At 56.9% G+C, this 15,453-nt stretch overlaps 1 protein-coding gene across 1 annotated transcript; it reads right to left on the bottom strand.

Annotated features, from left to right (window-relative positions):
- Nucleotides 1–156: 156 nt before the first annotated feature.
- ITGB2 (integrin subunit beta 2) lies at nt 157–15,446 on the bottom strand. The gene is made up of 16 exons (XM_033005780.2): nt 14,479–15,446; nt 7,400–7,466; nt 6,955–7,043; nt 6,476–6,659; nt 6,103–6,273; nt 5,624–5,865; nt 5,121–5,276; nt 4,820–4,915; nt 4,590–4,679; nt 4,124–4,264; nt 3,692–3,876; nt 2,788–3,032; nt 2,300–2,519; nt 1,918–2,123; nt 1,656–1,822; nt 157–1,364 (listed from the first exon to the last, which is right to left on the bottom strand). The coding sequence occupies exons 2-16, from the start codon at nt 7,461–7,463 to the stop codon at nt 1,299–1,301; spliced, it is 2,322 nt and encodes a 773-aa protein (XP_032861671.2). The 5' UTR covers nt 7,464–7,466; nt 14,479–15,446; the 3' UTR covers nt 157–1,298.
- Between the last annotated feature and the right edge of the window lie 7 nt (nt 15,447–15,453).

Genomic DNA, 15,453 nt, shown 5'->3' with positions numbered 1-15,453 from the left:
AAATTTGTGTAGAAGACAGTTTGTTTCTCTGGCCAGCGTCTATCCCAGGCACTGTATCTATGGGAGATGCTGGCAGCAATGACAGGATTTTGCTGCAGTTTCTCCAATGAACTCTTCAGCTGCTGGCCTTGCACCTGATTCTTAGAAGGACGCGTGTTTACTTTATATATTAATTTTTATTAACGTTAAACCTCTTCAGAGCAAATGAAGATCTGACATAATACAGCCATATGCAAGTTACTCCCAAACTTAAGCCAAATATGGAATTGTACCGCTATTTCATAGGAATGACCTCACAACATAAGAGCAGTTAGCTGCTGTGCATGGTTTGGAGAAGCGCTGAGCTGGAGACGGGCCCTGTACTGCCGGGTGCTCTGCGTGCCTGGCCCTCAGCGTGTCTGATGCGCTCACTGGGCAGGGAAGAGACGTAGCCCTGGGGGTGGTGGAAGAAGCCCCGGCCAACCTCTGAGCTGCAGGCAATGCTTCACGTGCACGGTGCCGTTTCATCGTTCAAACAGTTGTTCCTTTGCATCCTTGTCATGAAGAAGGCTCTAGGCCTGGCGGAGGTAAGGCAAACTTGCAGGAGCCCAAGCAGAACCTTGCCCGAGGTAGGTCTGAGAGGGGAGCAACGCCGGGAAGCAGCTGATGATGTGGGAAAAAGATTCAGTGCGTGTTCCCCAGTTGCTCTTCTGCTCTGGGTACAGGTGCTTGCTAGCCCTTAGGGCCCGTCACCTCACTGCAAACTCCAGAGCAGACCACCAGCCCAGAGGACCCTCCACGTCCACCTCAGCAGGGAGTGCTTTAGAAACTAGTGCAAACATAGTGGTGGAGACCAGTGCAGCAGGGAAAGGCATGGAGCAGATCCTGCTCCCGGGGAAATAGCAGTTTTGAAATCCCAGCTCCAAATCAAAGGTGGAAGCGCTCTGTGAATTCAGCTGCTGTTGGGGCTTGATGTCCAAGAGTCCTGCCAGAAGTCAGAGATAGCATCAAGAGCGGAGACAGCCGGTAACTGGGATGGGAACCACTGCATGTGCCCTCTTGTGAGACCTGCTCTGCAGTCCCATCTGTGGCAAAGCTGCGTCTGTTCCCTTCTCCCAGCTCCGCTAACCCAACCTGTGCCAGCAGACAGGCGTGGTTCAGCCCCTCAGCCAGCGCCTGATGTGCCAGTGGCCTCTTGGAAGAATGGAACAAACCAACAGGATAAAGACGAGGAGGCGGGAGCCTTAGTTTGAGATTTCCCTAGCTTGGCGTTTCTTTATTTGATGGAGGGTCCCAGCACTGCCAGGCGCTGCTCCACTTCATTGCCCGTTGAACCTGGGGTTCACGACCGTGGTGGTGGCACTCTTGAAGAGGGGGTTGTCAGCCTGGAGGGAGAGAATTGAGAGGCCCGCGTTGTTGTGCTGTATCGGATTTTCAGCGGGGCGTTATCCACCCCACCCCTCCCAGCATCGACGCTGCAGGCACCGCTGGCAGAAGAGCCCACAGGCTGCTTTAGTCCCCTGCAAAATCCAGCTGGCTGGGAAAGCGGCCAGTGGGGAGGGCTCAGGTCTGCCGTGGTTGCCTCTGGAGAGGACATCCCCCCTCCAGGTGTCCCCCCCCCCAACGTGTACGTGAGCGTCCCAGCACACCCCACCCCTGCGGACAGGCTCTCTTACATCGTTCCACTTGGCCTTGGACTTCTCCTTCTCGAACCGGCGGTATTCCCGGCGGTCAAACAGCTCCGTCAAGAGCCTCCAGATCAGCAGGAGCACCAGGCCGATGAGGGCCACGCCGGCGACGGTGCTGCCCACGATCAGCGCGATGTTGGGAGGCTCTGGGCACTCTGCGGGGCAGAGAGACAGCGTCCAGCTGCAGCCCCCAGCGAGGCAGAGCTGGCAGCCTGTCTGCAGAGGGGCAGGAGGAGCCGCACTAGAGCACCTTTTTTAGGATCGATGCTGACGGTGTACATCTCCTCGCCGTCCTCCTGGACCATGCGGAAGGAGATCCAGCAGTTGTCGGAGTCCTTCTCCCTGCACTGCTTGCTCGCCCCCGTCAACTGCTCGGTCACCAGGATGTTGGGGCAGGCCTGGGAGCAGTTCTTCTTGAAGGGGCCGCTCAGGAAGGCCTTGCACTCCATGCAGGAGCTGCGAAACAGGTGGACACAGCTCACCTCTGCAGGGGCAAAAGCCTTCTCACCCGCCTTTGGTCATGGCTGGGCTCTGTTCAAGAGCAAGCAGGGCTCACCTGAGCCTGTCTGGGAGGTGGGGAGGATCCCCGCCACCCCCCGCCCCCCCGCCCCATTTCCACACCCATCACTCACACGTATCTGCCGCAGGGCGAGGGGCAGCCGGGGCACTCCTGGCAGAAGGGGGGCTGGTATCCCTCCCGGCACTGGCAGCGGTTGCAGTGGCAGGTCCCGCGGTGGCTGCACTCGTTGCCACGGATGTTCAAGCAGCCGTCTGTCGACTTCTTGCACTGGCAGGCGCTGCCCTGGTACTCAGGCGTGCACTTGCACTCCCCGCAGTCGCACCTCCCGCGGTCTGCAGCAGAAGGACCTTACAGGGGATCCTACAGAGCGCCAGGTTGCCCTCCCTCTGCCCGTGCTTGGAGAGCATCGCCCACCGTGGGGTGGTCTCCGTGCCGCCCTCCGTGGGGTGGTCGGGGAGGTCCTGCAGGCTGCTGTGGTGGGACCCAGGACCCCCCCAAACCCACCCACTCGGCTTCTGGCAGGGAAAGGCAGCATCTCCCTGGGGACTTAACCTTTCTAAACAGCGCCCTGGTGGAGAATCCCTCCGGCAGATGCATCACCTTTGCCGCCGCAGGGAGAGCCGTTGTGAAACTCGCAGTTCACGTTGTCGCAGTCGCAGAAGGTGCCGTAGATCTGCTTGCCGGGCACGTCGCTGGTGTGGCAGATGCACTGCCCGCACACGCAGTCTCCCAGCCCCGAGCAGATCACCGAGCTGTTGTCCTTCCGGCAGCTGCTCTCCAGCTCCTTGCTGGTCTTGCCTTTGGTTTCACACTCGCAGTTCTTCCCCAGGTAGCCCGAATTGCAGCTGCCGGCAAAGGAGAGGAGTAAGCCTGGGTCGGCGGCCACAAGAAAGGCCGTGGGGCACGGTGCAGGGCCCAGACCTCAGCCAAAGCGGAGCAAAACTGGGGCAGCCTCGCTGAAAACCAACCATGGCATGTTGGTGCTAACGCCGTGCTGCAGCAGGGCAGCTGACCGGGAGAAAACCACAGAAATGCTGCTTTTCCCCCAGTCATATTTACAACACCAAATGGTTGCCTGGAAAGTATTGTTGTCTGTATAATTTCCAAACCCTTGCCAAGAAGATCTGAGTATTTCCTGGGGAACCCCCATCTTTTCCTCTCCCTGACACCAAGGGGCCACAAAGCAATAACTGCACTCAAAGACCTGCGTGAACTGCAGCCCAGAAGTGGGATTTTGAGAGATTCCTACAGAAATCTTTGTCTGATCAATGGGTGGGTTGGATGGACTGGGGAGTGGATGCCCTTAGGAAAGCAACAGAGGCTCCACCAACAGAAAAGAGAGCTCACTGTGTCCCCTGCCTCCATGAACAAAATCTCCCTCTCTGAATAAAAAAATTGGTGCAAAGCTGCAGAGCCAAGCCCTCGGCTTGGCCCATGGCCCTCTCCCAGAAGTTCCCCAGCCCTGGCAGCATTTGAAATAGTGTTTTGAGGGGAGAGCACGTACCTGCAGATCCCACAGATGACGCTGCCTTTCCCACTGCAGGCAGTTGGGTCGGGCTGCTCGTTGCAGTTGCAGTCACAGTTGCTCTCCAGATGGACAGTGAGGGTGTCTGTGAAGCCCAGCGGCCGGATGGTGAAGGACTGGCTTTTGATGCACTCCTTGGCCGTGACCTTCACTCTGAAGATGACCTAGAGAGTGCAGAGTGAGAAAGGGAAGGGCCAGAGACCACCAGGTAGCTTTAGCAGCCGAGGGGTGGTATTGCCCCCAGGCTGAGCACACACACGTCCAGCACAATGGAGGATCCCCACATCTCGCAGCATTTTAGACCCTCTTGGCCTTAAATTCATATAATCAGAAAACCCGGACCAACATTAAACAGGCCGGGCATCAGGAACCTTGCAAGCTGCGGGGTGTTCCTGGTGTGGGGGAACATACCTCATCGTTGACCTTGACGTTGTCACACTGCCCTTTCGCTTCGTCCAAGCTGACCTTGCCCTTGTTGCATATGGAGTCGTATTTGACATCCAGGACGTCTGGCAGGGCGGAGTGGTCCAGGATGATCTGTGAGGAGAGGTTCTGTGGCGAAAGGGTGGAGAAAGCACCGTCAGTCCAAGAGGAGACCAAAGCAAGGGGGTGTGGGGTTTCAGGTCAGGGCTGCCCTCCAGCCCAGGGGATAGGGGCAGGGAGCACCCCAGGCTGGGGTCTCAGCTGCCTGGGGTGGTTCTGGAAAGGCAGATGGTAGCATTGGAGAGGCAGGAACCTCTTGCTTGCTGTGGGCAGAGGACTCAGCATGTCCTGTACTCAAAGCCCTGGTCCTCTGACGGTGAGGACACACGATGGGAACCTCTCCCTGCTCCGAGCCCTACCAGACAGGCAAAACACAGCCTCCTCCAGCACTTACATTGTAGGCCACCTGGATGAGTTCGATGATGTTGCTGGAGTCCTCATTCAGCTCTCCCACTGCCGACTTTGGGATCATCTCACTGAGTTTCTGCCAACGGAGAGGAAAGAGGTGAGCGGTGCCCCTGGCGTGACAGCAGAGCAGGGGGCAGTGGTGGGAGGACACGCAGAGCTGTTTCTGTCCTCCTGGGGAGGGACGGGAGGCACCTGGACCGTCTCAAGTCTCCTTACCTTGTAAACATCCACCACCTTACTGGTGACAGCAAAAATGGGCTGAATGTTGTTTTCGGCAAGTTTCTGGACCAGCTGGCCGACAGACGGGTAGTCCTAGGTGGGGAGAGGGATGACATGCTCAGCACAGTCTCCCCCCCCCCAGCAGAAGGGTGGACAGTTTGTGTTTCACGGCCCAAATTATGGTGATTATGGTGACCTCGTAGTCTCAGCAACAGGCATTTTACGTGACTATTTTTTTTTCTGCCTGGGGGAATGAGGCTGAGGGTGTGGAGCCGCCCAGCAGCGCCTGGGTACTTACAAACTCGTTGCTCTTTTTGTACATGTTGTCCTCCAAGTGGCACTGGCCATCATTGGGGGTCAAGATGGCTCCAAGCTTGCCGTCGCCGGCGAAGTGGAAGCCGTCATCCGTGGCATACACCAGCAAGCGGGTCACGTTGCGCCAGCCGATCAAGTCCTGCGAGTGGCAGGGAGAGCCGTCCCTGAGCGGGGCTGGCAGGACAGGGCCAGCGGGCACGGTACGGCCCTTGCCAAAGTCCCTTGTCAGCCACAGTGCGTGGCAGAGGGCATGGGGGAGGTGGGTTACAGGAGGTCGGGGTCAGGAGGCTTTGGGGTAAGATGCTCTCTTACCCCCTCCCCAGAGTAAGGTGGCCCACTGGTGAATCAGGACTTCTGCACGGTGGGCTTCCAGAGCCCACCTGGAGAGGGGCAGAGCCACCTCCTGAGGGACAGCCCGCGAGCGTGGGGTCACAGCCCTCGTGCCTGCGCGTGGCTGCCAGCAGCGGGGCGGACGCAGGGACTCACCCCACACACCGCTGCCTGCATCATGGCATCCAGCCCCCCCTCGGGGGCATCCAGGTTCCCCGAGATGAACTGCTTCCCCACTTCGCTCTCGAACTTCTTGGCGTTGTCGGTCAGCGAGAGGATGTGCTTGAAGGCGAAGGGAGGCTGGCATTGCTTGTCCTTGTTGGGGCAGGGGTTCTTCAGCTTCTCAGGGTGCGTGTTGACGAAGGGCAGCACCGTCTTGTCCACGAAGGAGCCAAACCCTAGGGCATCCAAGACTGCAGTGTCAGGGGCAGCAGGGACCAGCAGGCATCCCCGTGGCACAGGGCATGGACAATCTGCTGTCCCTCATGTCCGTGTCTATGTCCCCTGCCCTGGCACACCCTCCAGCCTGGCAGAGGACAGGTCACACTGCCCACTGTCTGCATCCCACTCCAGCCCCGTGGCTTTTCCCAGCAGCAAAGAGCTTTGCCAGGGTCCCGTGCCAGCGACAGGCTCACCTATGCGGCGAGAAGGGGTGGTGCTCTCCAGCGCCCTGAGCAGCTCCCCTCCCAGCTTCTTCACCTTCTCCAGGTCATCCAGCATGGAGTAGGAGAGGTCCATGAGGTAGTAGAGATCAATGGGATACCCCACGGCATGGCGAAACTTCACCTCGAATACAGCAGGCTGGCCTGTGGGACGGGGATGCTGGGATCAGCGGCTGCGCTGTGGCTCACATCTCACCCCATCTGGGATCCTCCTCGCCCCCCCCCCCCCGCCCCGCGCTGGGATCCTCCTCTCTTTCGGAAGAAAAGGGGAGGAAATGCGGGCTGTGAGTCCCAGCTGAGCGTGAGGGTGAGCAGAAGGGCGTTGGGAACGCCAGGCAGACCGTACCTATCCTCAGTTTCAGGTGCACCTCCTGGGGAGTCAGCTGTATGTCATTGCTTAAGGGACTGTCCCGTGTTCTTGTAATGTTGTTGACTGGAAACTCAATCTCGCTGCCCTGGCATCCTCTCAGTTGAAGCTGCTCGATGGTGTCGCAGCGGATGGAGTCTGGCTCGCCAGCTTTGGTGAAACTCTGCATGTTGCAACATCAGTGGGAAAAAAAATCAGAGGAGCAGGAAATGAACAGGCTTGTTACAAGGTGACCCAGCGCCCAAACCAGGTTTCCAGGGTACCGATGGAGAAAGGGAGGTTGAAGGGTCCTGTCTGCCAGATCCCTTCTTGCCCCATCCACCATGTAGGACATAAAACACTCCCATGAGACAGCCTCCCCCCTCCACCGCAGGCAGAGCCGGGCGGGCAGGGTGACCACCCTGCTGCCCATTAGCTGGGTGCTGGGGGTGGCAGGGCAAGAGGCTACACGGACCTACCGGCTTCTTGCACCAGGCACATCCAGGACCAGACTGGATGCAGTCCTTGCATGTCCCCACCTTGATCTTGGGGCACTCCATGGCAAAGGCTGAAACGGAGAGAAGACGGCATCGGCATGGGGGGCGCTGCGGGGAGGCTGATCTGCAGCAGTGGCAGCCACGGGGTGCTCTGACACCCAGCTCTGGGCACCTATGCTGTCCTGAGCCCACCCTACCTATGAACCCCATGCTGGGAGCCCTGACAGGGTCGTCACCCTGCTGTCCCTCAGCTGGGCCGGCTCAGGTTAACCTCACATCCCAGGAAATGCAGGGTCCGGCCCTCGCGCAGCTCTCCATGCCATGTGCCTGCTGCTGTTGGGCAGCATTTGGGTCCTTCCCTTCCCCGTTTCACTGCCCACACACAGTGCCGGGAGGCAGGCAGCGAGGAAGGGCCGGTCGGACTCACCAGCCATCACCAGCAGCAGCGCCCAGGTCACCGCCGGCAGCCAGAGGCAGCAGTCACGGGACATTTTCTGCAAGACAAAAAGCATCCCTGTGACCACCTGGTGCACGGCAGCCGCGGGGGGGGGGGGGGGGGGGAAGCCCTCGAACCCTATAGAAAATGTCTGCAGAGGACGGTGACCCCAGGGGGACCTGCCCTTGGCACTGGTGTCCCGCTGCCGGCAGAGCCTGGGAGGGTGACCAGCCGCCAGGCAGCCAGGGCCAGGGCAGGGCACCCCGGCTGTGCGGGCTGACTCGGGAGAGGGGCTCACGTGCTCTTACAAAAATAGCTGGTTTACAACAAACATGGCTTTGGGGCTTAAATGTGGAAGTCAGCAGAGGGGGAACTTGCACTGGATCTCCATGCGTTCAGCTGGAGTGCTGCTAAGCTTGATGTAGTGTTTCTCCAGACTCTTCTACTTATATATTTATGTAACATTGGAAAACCTCAAGCACTGCATTTAGTTTTTACTGATGTGAGTTTTTTCAGTTTCTACGTGAAGCTATATTTGGATGGAAATTGGAATTAAAATGAACAAAAGGACCACTGCTATTAATTAACTAGCACGGCATGCTAGATACATGGAAAAAAAAAATCTGTTACGACTTGCTTTCCGTTTAACCAATTCATCAAGGAAATGAAGTGTTCCATGCAGTGAATTAATGTCAGTTTTCCTGCTGAGGGTTTCCAACAAGCGAGAGTCTCCAGCGTCGCAGCACGGGTGACTGCCATCCCAGGGGAGCCGCGGCCCTGCCTCCGTGGGCTGGCGCTGCGTGGTGCGGCGTGGCAAACAACAGGCTGGCTCTTGCCCAACGTGCAGGGTGGGGAAGAAGGACGAGGTGTTGGAGTCAGACCCGCGTGGGGAGGGGGGGCCAGGCCGTGGTGCCGTGGGTGGGGGCTCTGGCCCTGGAGCTGGGGGGAGGTGGCTGCACGTTTCTTACCGGCGCGCAGGGAAGGACTCCCAGCACATCGTCCAAACCTCACGGGCACTTACTATCCTCAGCCACACCAGCGTTTCAGAGCACAATAGGGACCTTGGTCTTCACAAGCACGTTCTCACAGTGCTTGTTCTAGCTGCTCACACTACTCACTTCTTGCCCCAAAGCACGTCTCCTGACTCCAGCAATTTATGCCATCCACAAAGCTGGCCAAATCGCTCTCAGGGAGTGATTTTTCAGTGTTCTTCCCGTGGTGTCAATGAGATCACATTCATTACCACTGTAATTTCTCGTAACACCTTCCCCCCAGCACAGCCCTGGAGCAAAATCCAACAGAGTCACCCCTCTTGCAACAAGGACATACACGAGGAAGTGAGAAAAGAGGAATATGTTAAAAGAGCAAAAAGGAATATGACAGCACGAAGGAACAACGAGCATTGCCCCTTTTGGCAATATTAGACACAGCATCTGAAAAACAGGTCACTGGTTTTGAAATAGCTCTGACACTGCCCTGAGCAAGAAAATAACCACTCCCTGGCTCCAGCCAGCTTCCCAAAGTGCCATCACCCCCTCCTGCCGAATTAACAGCTCAGAGTGAAGCGGAAATGAGAAAACAAGGGAAACCTTCACAAGGCTTCGAGGCCAGGTTAATACGTGGGGCTGCTCAGATCCCCTTCCGAGACATAAGGATTTCCTTTCTTAGCTCATCAGCCTCTGTAAGATACCAGACAAGCAAAGGATGACACTGGTCAGCCTTGAAAGAAGGTCTGGTCTCCCTCCTGAGGGCAGAAGGAAGGTCTGGGTAGGTCAGTGGGTGTCATTTCAGTGACATTTGCACAGTGAGGTGTGGTGCCCAGCTGTAGCATGGACCTGGAGATGTAGCATGGACCTGGAGATGTGGCAGGACCACCGAGGCTGGTTGCCACCCCTGCTTACGGCCGGGGCCACTTGGATGTGAAGGTCTGCAGCCTTGGGAAGCCCACGCTGCCCTGGGGCCGGCCTCCCCGGCACAGCTCCGGCAGCCTTGTCACCGCGCGGCTGCGCAGGCACCTCGGTGGTCACCCAGTCAGACCCTCATGGTGATGTGGCCCGGGAGCTCGCTCTGCTGTGCCTGGCCCAAGACCATCCTGCGGTCGGTGGACGGAGCCCTTCTTCAGAAAGATCTCCTCCACAAGTCCCTCTCCATCACCACAGTCCACCTTGCTGAGGTTTTAACGGCACCATTGATCCGCACACCTGCACCCTCCTCGCCTGCCTGATACTCACTTGCTGTGCTTAGCTGGCCCAACACATTTTTGCCACCTCCGAATTCTGACAGCTTTCTTTGAGCTTGCAGGCAACACGTAAAAACTCTTAAAGTGGAAAAAAAAAAAAAAAAAAAAAAAAGGAAAAGGTCTTAACAGTACAAGCTCTTATCGAGGCAGGGTGGACATCAGCAAATCCCTGATGGAAAATGACTTCGGTCACTCATTTGGGCTGTGGCACCCTGTGCCCAGTGTACCTGGGGACATGTGCCAGCCCAACCTGAGGGGCCTCCACGAGCAACGTCCCACCCTGAGGCACAGCTGGCTCCTTCAGGGCCACGTTTGCTGCACTCTTAGCTGTACTCACGCTCTTCATTTGTTATTGATTGCTGCTTGCATCTGCTTTGCCGCACGTTTCTAGTTAATCAGTAGTGCCCTGGGGATGCTGAAAACAGTGCGAGCCCGTATTTCTGCAAACCTCCCCAGAAAACAGGGCCAGGGAAACAGGCTCTTGCCCAGCAAGAGCTGCTGCTGTGGCAGGAGTGAAGAGCCTCTCCCTCCCTTGTTTCCCGTAACATTCAGCTTATTGACGCCCCAAATATGCCTAGTTAGGCTCCAGGCTCTTCTACAAGCTAGAAGTTTCTACACAGGCTGTGGGGACCAAACCCACGGGCTGGATGAGCTCCTGGCATCCCACCTGCCCAATGTTTCCAAGTGTTTAATTCCTGCTGCCATGCCAAGGCGTGGGGCAGCGATGGGGTGGACCGAGGCTCTGAGAGCTCCTCATTCTTGCTGGAGATTAGAGACTCCGATCTACAGGCTCATCTCATAAAATAAAGTTTCCAGATAAAACTGGATTTAAAAAAGCTCCCAAACCCCAGAAATAAAGTGGGAACCTCAACACATGTCCAGTTCATGCTGTTGTGTTTTGTAGGGTTCGTTTAATGGGCTGGATTTGAACGCCTTTCTAATCCGCAAAGGCATTTCTTTCCCCGGTCACAAGAACGTAAAGCACACCCTGACACTAGGGGAGAGCAGAGGAAGAAAGCTCACCACTTCTCTTCTGCTGTGGAGGGAAATTTTTCACTGGTGTGTGGGTGAGTAAGCATACACATGATGTAGGGTGATTTGCAAAGAGCACAAGTGGGGCTTCTGCTTCTGTCTGCCTCCTTACAGTGTTCAGAGGCGGGGAAGGCAGATCTTCAGTCTGACTCTGCATCAGCAGGGTCCAGACATAGGCCCCAGCAGCGTTTTCTCCAACCCCCTTGACGATTCCTTCGGCTCAGTCCCTGCCACCACCAGTCCTGGGTGCTCTTCTCCTGGGTGTGATCTGCCCGGCATGTCGGGATTTTCATTTTTTCTCTCTCTTTTCCATAAATTAAGGCAAGCAGAGGGATGCGCGCAGTCCAGCCTCCTGCCCTGGTGTGAAGGAGCAGAACTGCAGAGCTGTACAACCGCCTCCAATCCCGGGTTGGGGAGCGAGGTGCACCCCGGTTAGGGGCTGGGGGCGTCACCACCAGGTTCTGCTCCCAGGCCAGGGCCGCATGGTGGCATTTTCGGGGAGAAGACTGCACCCCGGGAGCGGGGTCCTCCTTGGCCCTGAGCTCTGAATTTCTCAGCACATGGCCTTGGGCGGCTCGGGACCAGGGCTCCGCTTCACCAGGAGCTCTTTGCAGGGCGTTCCATCTACGGAGCATCTGTTGCTCGCTGTATGTTATATACTTGGCATGACTCAGAAAGGGAAATGTTGGAGAATGGCTCAGAGACAAGGGTCCTGAGCCCACCGAGCAATTGTATGATCAGAGCCAGCTCTAGCTGCTGATGCTGGGCCTCACTAGGGTTTGCCTGCAGCTGCTCGCAGCTGCTGATACAGGAGGAATGTCAAGGACGCTTCAGCCCTGTGTACCGTGGTGTGTCGAAAACAGGTTAAGGGGAATTAGGAATACTGGTCTGAGAAACCCAGTGTTATGGTAACGGTGGTCTGAGAAACATTGTGTTACGGTACTGTCGTGTATCGAAAACAAGTCAACAGGAATCAGAAATAGTAGCACGAGAAACTTAGTGTTATGAGAAGCTTGGGCTGTAAGCTAACTGCAAGTAGGTGGACCGTGCGAATACGACCTTTAGAGCTTAAGCCAATCAGCTAGTGACTAGTAGGCATAATAATTATCATTGTCTGTATAAATATATGTACCCTGGACCAATAAACACACACGTTGATTGATGCTCTATCACCCACACTGAACCCGTCTCGGCGTGTCGTTCGTCCGCGGCTCCGCAGGGAAAGATGCTCCCCAAGGGTCTGCAAGCCAGAAAATGTGAAGGTGGCCTCAGGGAAGGTGCACGAGGAGAGGGTTGGGTGCTGTCCCACGTGCCGGCAGGGAGCGAAGCTGGGGCATGCCAGCCTCTCGGGGCACTGGGTACGTTGGGGGTGTCAGTGGGATGTGCAGCGTGGAGGAGCCATTTGGGGTTTAGAAATAGGGCTGAAGAGGAAGTGTTGATGCTAGCGCTGATCTCCTCGCTACAAGCAGAGACAGGTCTTGCAGCCTGTCAGCCACAACTCCCCCTCGGCGCTTTGCTAAACGTCCGTTTTCTCGCAAAACACGAGGACACGCTCTCGTGCCCAGTATCCCAGGAGGATTCCTGGGGGGGGGGGGGTTTGCACCACCCGCCTGCAGCAGCGAGATGCCACTAGCCTCGGTGCTTGTGCCTCCGTGCCCCTGCGTGCTTCCTCCGTGCTCCCCGGCACCCCTGGTGCCACGTCACCATCGCGCCAGGTATCGCACCCAGCAGGGCTGCTCCTCTCCCCCCACACTCGGGGCGGCCCCAGGCCCCCTGCACGGGTGGCAGCCGAGCGGAGCGGGGTACAGCAAGGACGGGAGAGGGGGTGTCGCTTGGCTCGTGCCCAGTTCTTCCATCACTTGGTTGTGTGATGTGGTTAGTTCCCATCAAGGCAGGCGGCCATACACAGGGTCTCCCACTGGCTAAGACTCCCTCCGTGCAGAGTATCACACTCAGTGTGTGTGTGTATATATGTATTTTTACATATTTTTTTTTTATATAGCTAAAAAAAATTACTGAAAAATATAAAAATATACAAGTGTTTATATATATGTAAAGAATATATATGTATTTCTGTGTCCTGTCACAGGAAATACGTGTATATTTTACAGATATCTCCTTCCAGCAGCCTCTAGCAACTGCAGAGGAAGGGTGTGGGGGATGAGCCCCTGGCCCATGGCATCCCTTGGCTCTGAGCACCAAGGTCCCCGGGGGCCCCTGGGGGTTTGTGCTGCTGGGTGTCCCTGGCTCAGAGCCCTGCTTGCGTGGGAAGGGGCTGCCCCGCCCGGGTTGTTTTGCCCTGGGGTGGTCTGCGATTTTTAAGAGCAGAGAAGCCATTTCTTGTGTCTTATCTCCAGTGGGCATCACCTCTTGGCCAATCCCAGAGGGGATGCTGTGGCGGCTGCTGTGTTTGCAGAGATGCAGGGCAGAGTCCCAGGCCTGAGCAGGGACCCAGGGACCTGCCCGAGGGCACAGCCTGTCCCCTGGACCCGGCAGAGCTCGTGCGTCGTGGGAGCAAAGGAAGGATCCCCCATGACCACCAGCCCTGTGGTGACTCTAGTACGTCTTTCTCTGAGAAAATAAATCACCCTGCACCACACTCTCCAGCATGCTGAGGTCACTTGTGACTGAAGCAGCACCGAGACGAGGACAGAAAAAGCACAAAACCACCGTGTGAAGCAGGATGTGACAGCAAAGCACATTGTTTAAAGCCTTCCCACACCCTGCAGAAGCTGCGTACCAGCGTCCCGTCGGCCACAGGGCACGCCGCCTCTGCAAGGGTTCACACGGCTGCTCTTCACCTGCCTGGGAGGCTGGGAGCTGTGGCCACGGTGTTGGAAAAAACACTGAAAACAGACGCCAGGCTGCTTTCCCTGACACCTGGAGCGTGCCCCACGTGTTGTCCGCATCCGAGCGCCATGGCAGTTTTAGGAAGGACCTGCTCTGCCCACGGTTAGCTTGCCTGCAGCCTCTCCGCCTTCCCTGACGCTGCCAGGGTTCAGTGGTTTTGTTCAAAGGGTTCAGTTTCCAATAGACCTCAGCAGAGTACAGCGCGCAGAGAGATGAAGGAGAAGCACGAGGGTCTCACCCGCCTCTCCCACCTCTTCTCCCAGGCCCGCAGGGGTGCAGGGACCTCCAGGAAGGTCCCCGTGCTGGCATGCCGGTGGTGGCCCCTCACCTGCGGCAGCCAGCCCCGCCGCCCTTGTGCCACGCCGCCGTGCCGGTTCCCTCTCCCCCTCTGAGCTGTCACATTCTGCCGCCGGCACTGGGTGCTTGTTCGGGACCCCACAAGGGTGAGGGGGGTCCCGGGAGCAGAGCTGGTGCGGCCCCCAGCCCCGGCACTTGCCCAGTGCTGCTGGTGGATGGGCAGCCAGCGCCAGCTCCCCCCGGTGCCATGCGTGAGGGTGCAAGGGGAGCACACGGCACCCTCTCTGCTCTGCTTTCCAGGCCTGCGGGGGTGGCAAGGAAGGGGCTGTTTGGGGTCCAACGCCCTCCCCCTGATAGCCACCTGCAGTCCCACACTTAATCCTACCTCCGAAAGCAAAACCGTTACAGGCCAGGCACGCTGCCTTTGCAAAGGCTGTGTAGACTGACTGCCACTCCGTGATGCACGCGGGAGGGACACCGCGCCGAGCCTCCTGCAACCCACCTAAAAGACTCAAGCTACCAGAGGATAGATCAGGAATTATAAAACAAATTCACTGGAAACACCAGAGCTATGAAACCACCTTGCTGCTCGGCTGCCTCCCCACCCTGAAAGGAGGAACAGAAGCACAGAAAACGGAGATGCTGAACTCACCTCGCATCAAGCCCTCTCCTCTGTCCAGTGCTTGGGCTGGGATGAGGCCGGTCTCAGCTTCTCGAGGTCAGCTGGGAAAAACTGCTGGGCATCGAGAGCTTTGCGACTCACCCCAATCTTTCCTTCCTATTTCTGCCTTATGCTGTCTGGGGCCCAAAGGAGGAAGTCAGAGCACTGGCTGTGGGAGGGCGTGTTCCCTTCCCGCAAACCCAAGGCCCTGCTCACACTGACCAAAGTCCTACAGGGCTGGGCTGATCTCCTCCCTGGGCTACCCCAGGGGGTCTGCAGCTCTCCCGCTACACCCAGGAAAGGGTCCCTACCCCAAACCCATCCTTTTTGCCCCACTTTTAACCTTTCACAGCACTGCCAGAGGCCAGCCCAGTCCCTCAGTGGGCAAATAAAGCTGGTAGCGGGGGAAACTGGCTCCTTTGAGAGCTATTAGCAGCTTCTGGGTGTGCAGAAGATGGTGAGCTGGCTCCTCTCAGACTCTGGGTTGGGCTCTGAAATCTTTGTGTCGGGGCTTGCTGCTGCGGTAGCGAGGCCTCCTCACTTGGCAGAGGATGCCAGCACCGTTCTCGCTGTGGCACAGGTCAGAGCTGTGTGGCTTTTTGTTAAGCAGCCTTCAAATCTTGTTGTGCAGGCTGTAGTAACTCCTCCCAATGCACCCAAAACAGTATTTCCCTGAGCAGAGAGGAACTGGCTCCTGGCAAGTATTTCTTAACCTTTTTAGGGCACTAAAGTAAAAAAAAAAAAAAAAAAAAAAAGTTTAGAAAACATACAGGATTGTAGATTTTTATAAAGATAATTAATGTGAAGCTTTTGTTAATCGCTTTGTAAGTTCCCCTTCCAGCAAGCTAACACTGAGTGACTGTGATGCATTTATAAGACACCAATGCAGTTCACCTCCTGCTGCCTTACGCTTGTGGAGCAGGGTTTATTTTTGCAACAAGCGAAGAGAATCGCAGCACTAGCAGC

Source organism: Tyto alba, unplaced genomic scaffold (assembly GCF_018691265.1).
Source record: "Tyto alba isolate M040663 unplaced genomic scaffold, T.alba_DEE_v4.0 Super-Scaffold_7, whole genome shotgun sequence".
Lineage (NCBI taxonomy): Eukaryota > Metazoa > Chordata > Aves > Strigiformes > Tytonidae > Tyto > Tyto alba.
This window is presented reverse-complemented; position numbering and strand designations above follow the sequence as displayed.

Coding starts and splice junctions, on each gene's coding strand:
- ITGB2 (XM_033005780.2), bottom strand. CDS start 7,463: ATGTCCCGTGACTGCTGCCTCTGGCTGCCGGCGGTGACCTGGGCGCTG. Junction 5,866..6,102: donor CACCCCTTCTCGCCGCATAG/GTGAGCCTGTCG, acceptor TGGATGCCCTAG/GGTTTGGCTCCTTCGTGGAC. Junction 1,823..1,917: donor CAGCATCGATCCTAAAAAAG/GTGCTCTAGTGC, acceptor TCTGCCCCGCAG/AGTGCCCAGAGCCTCCCAAC.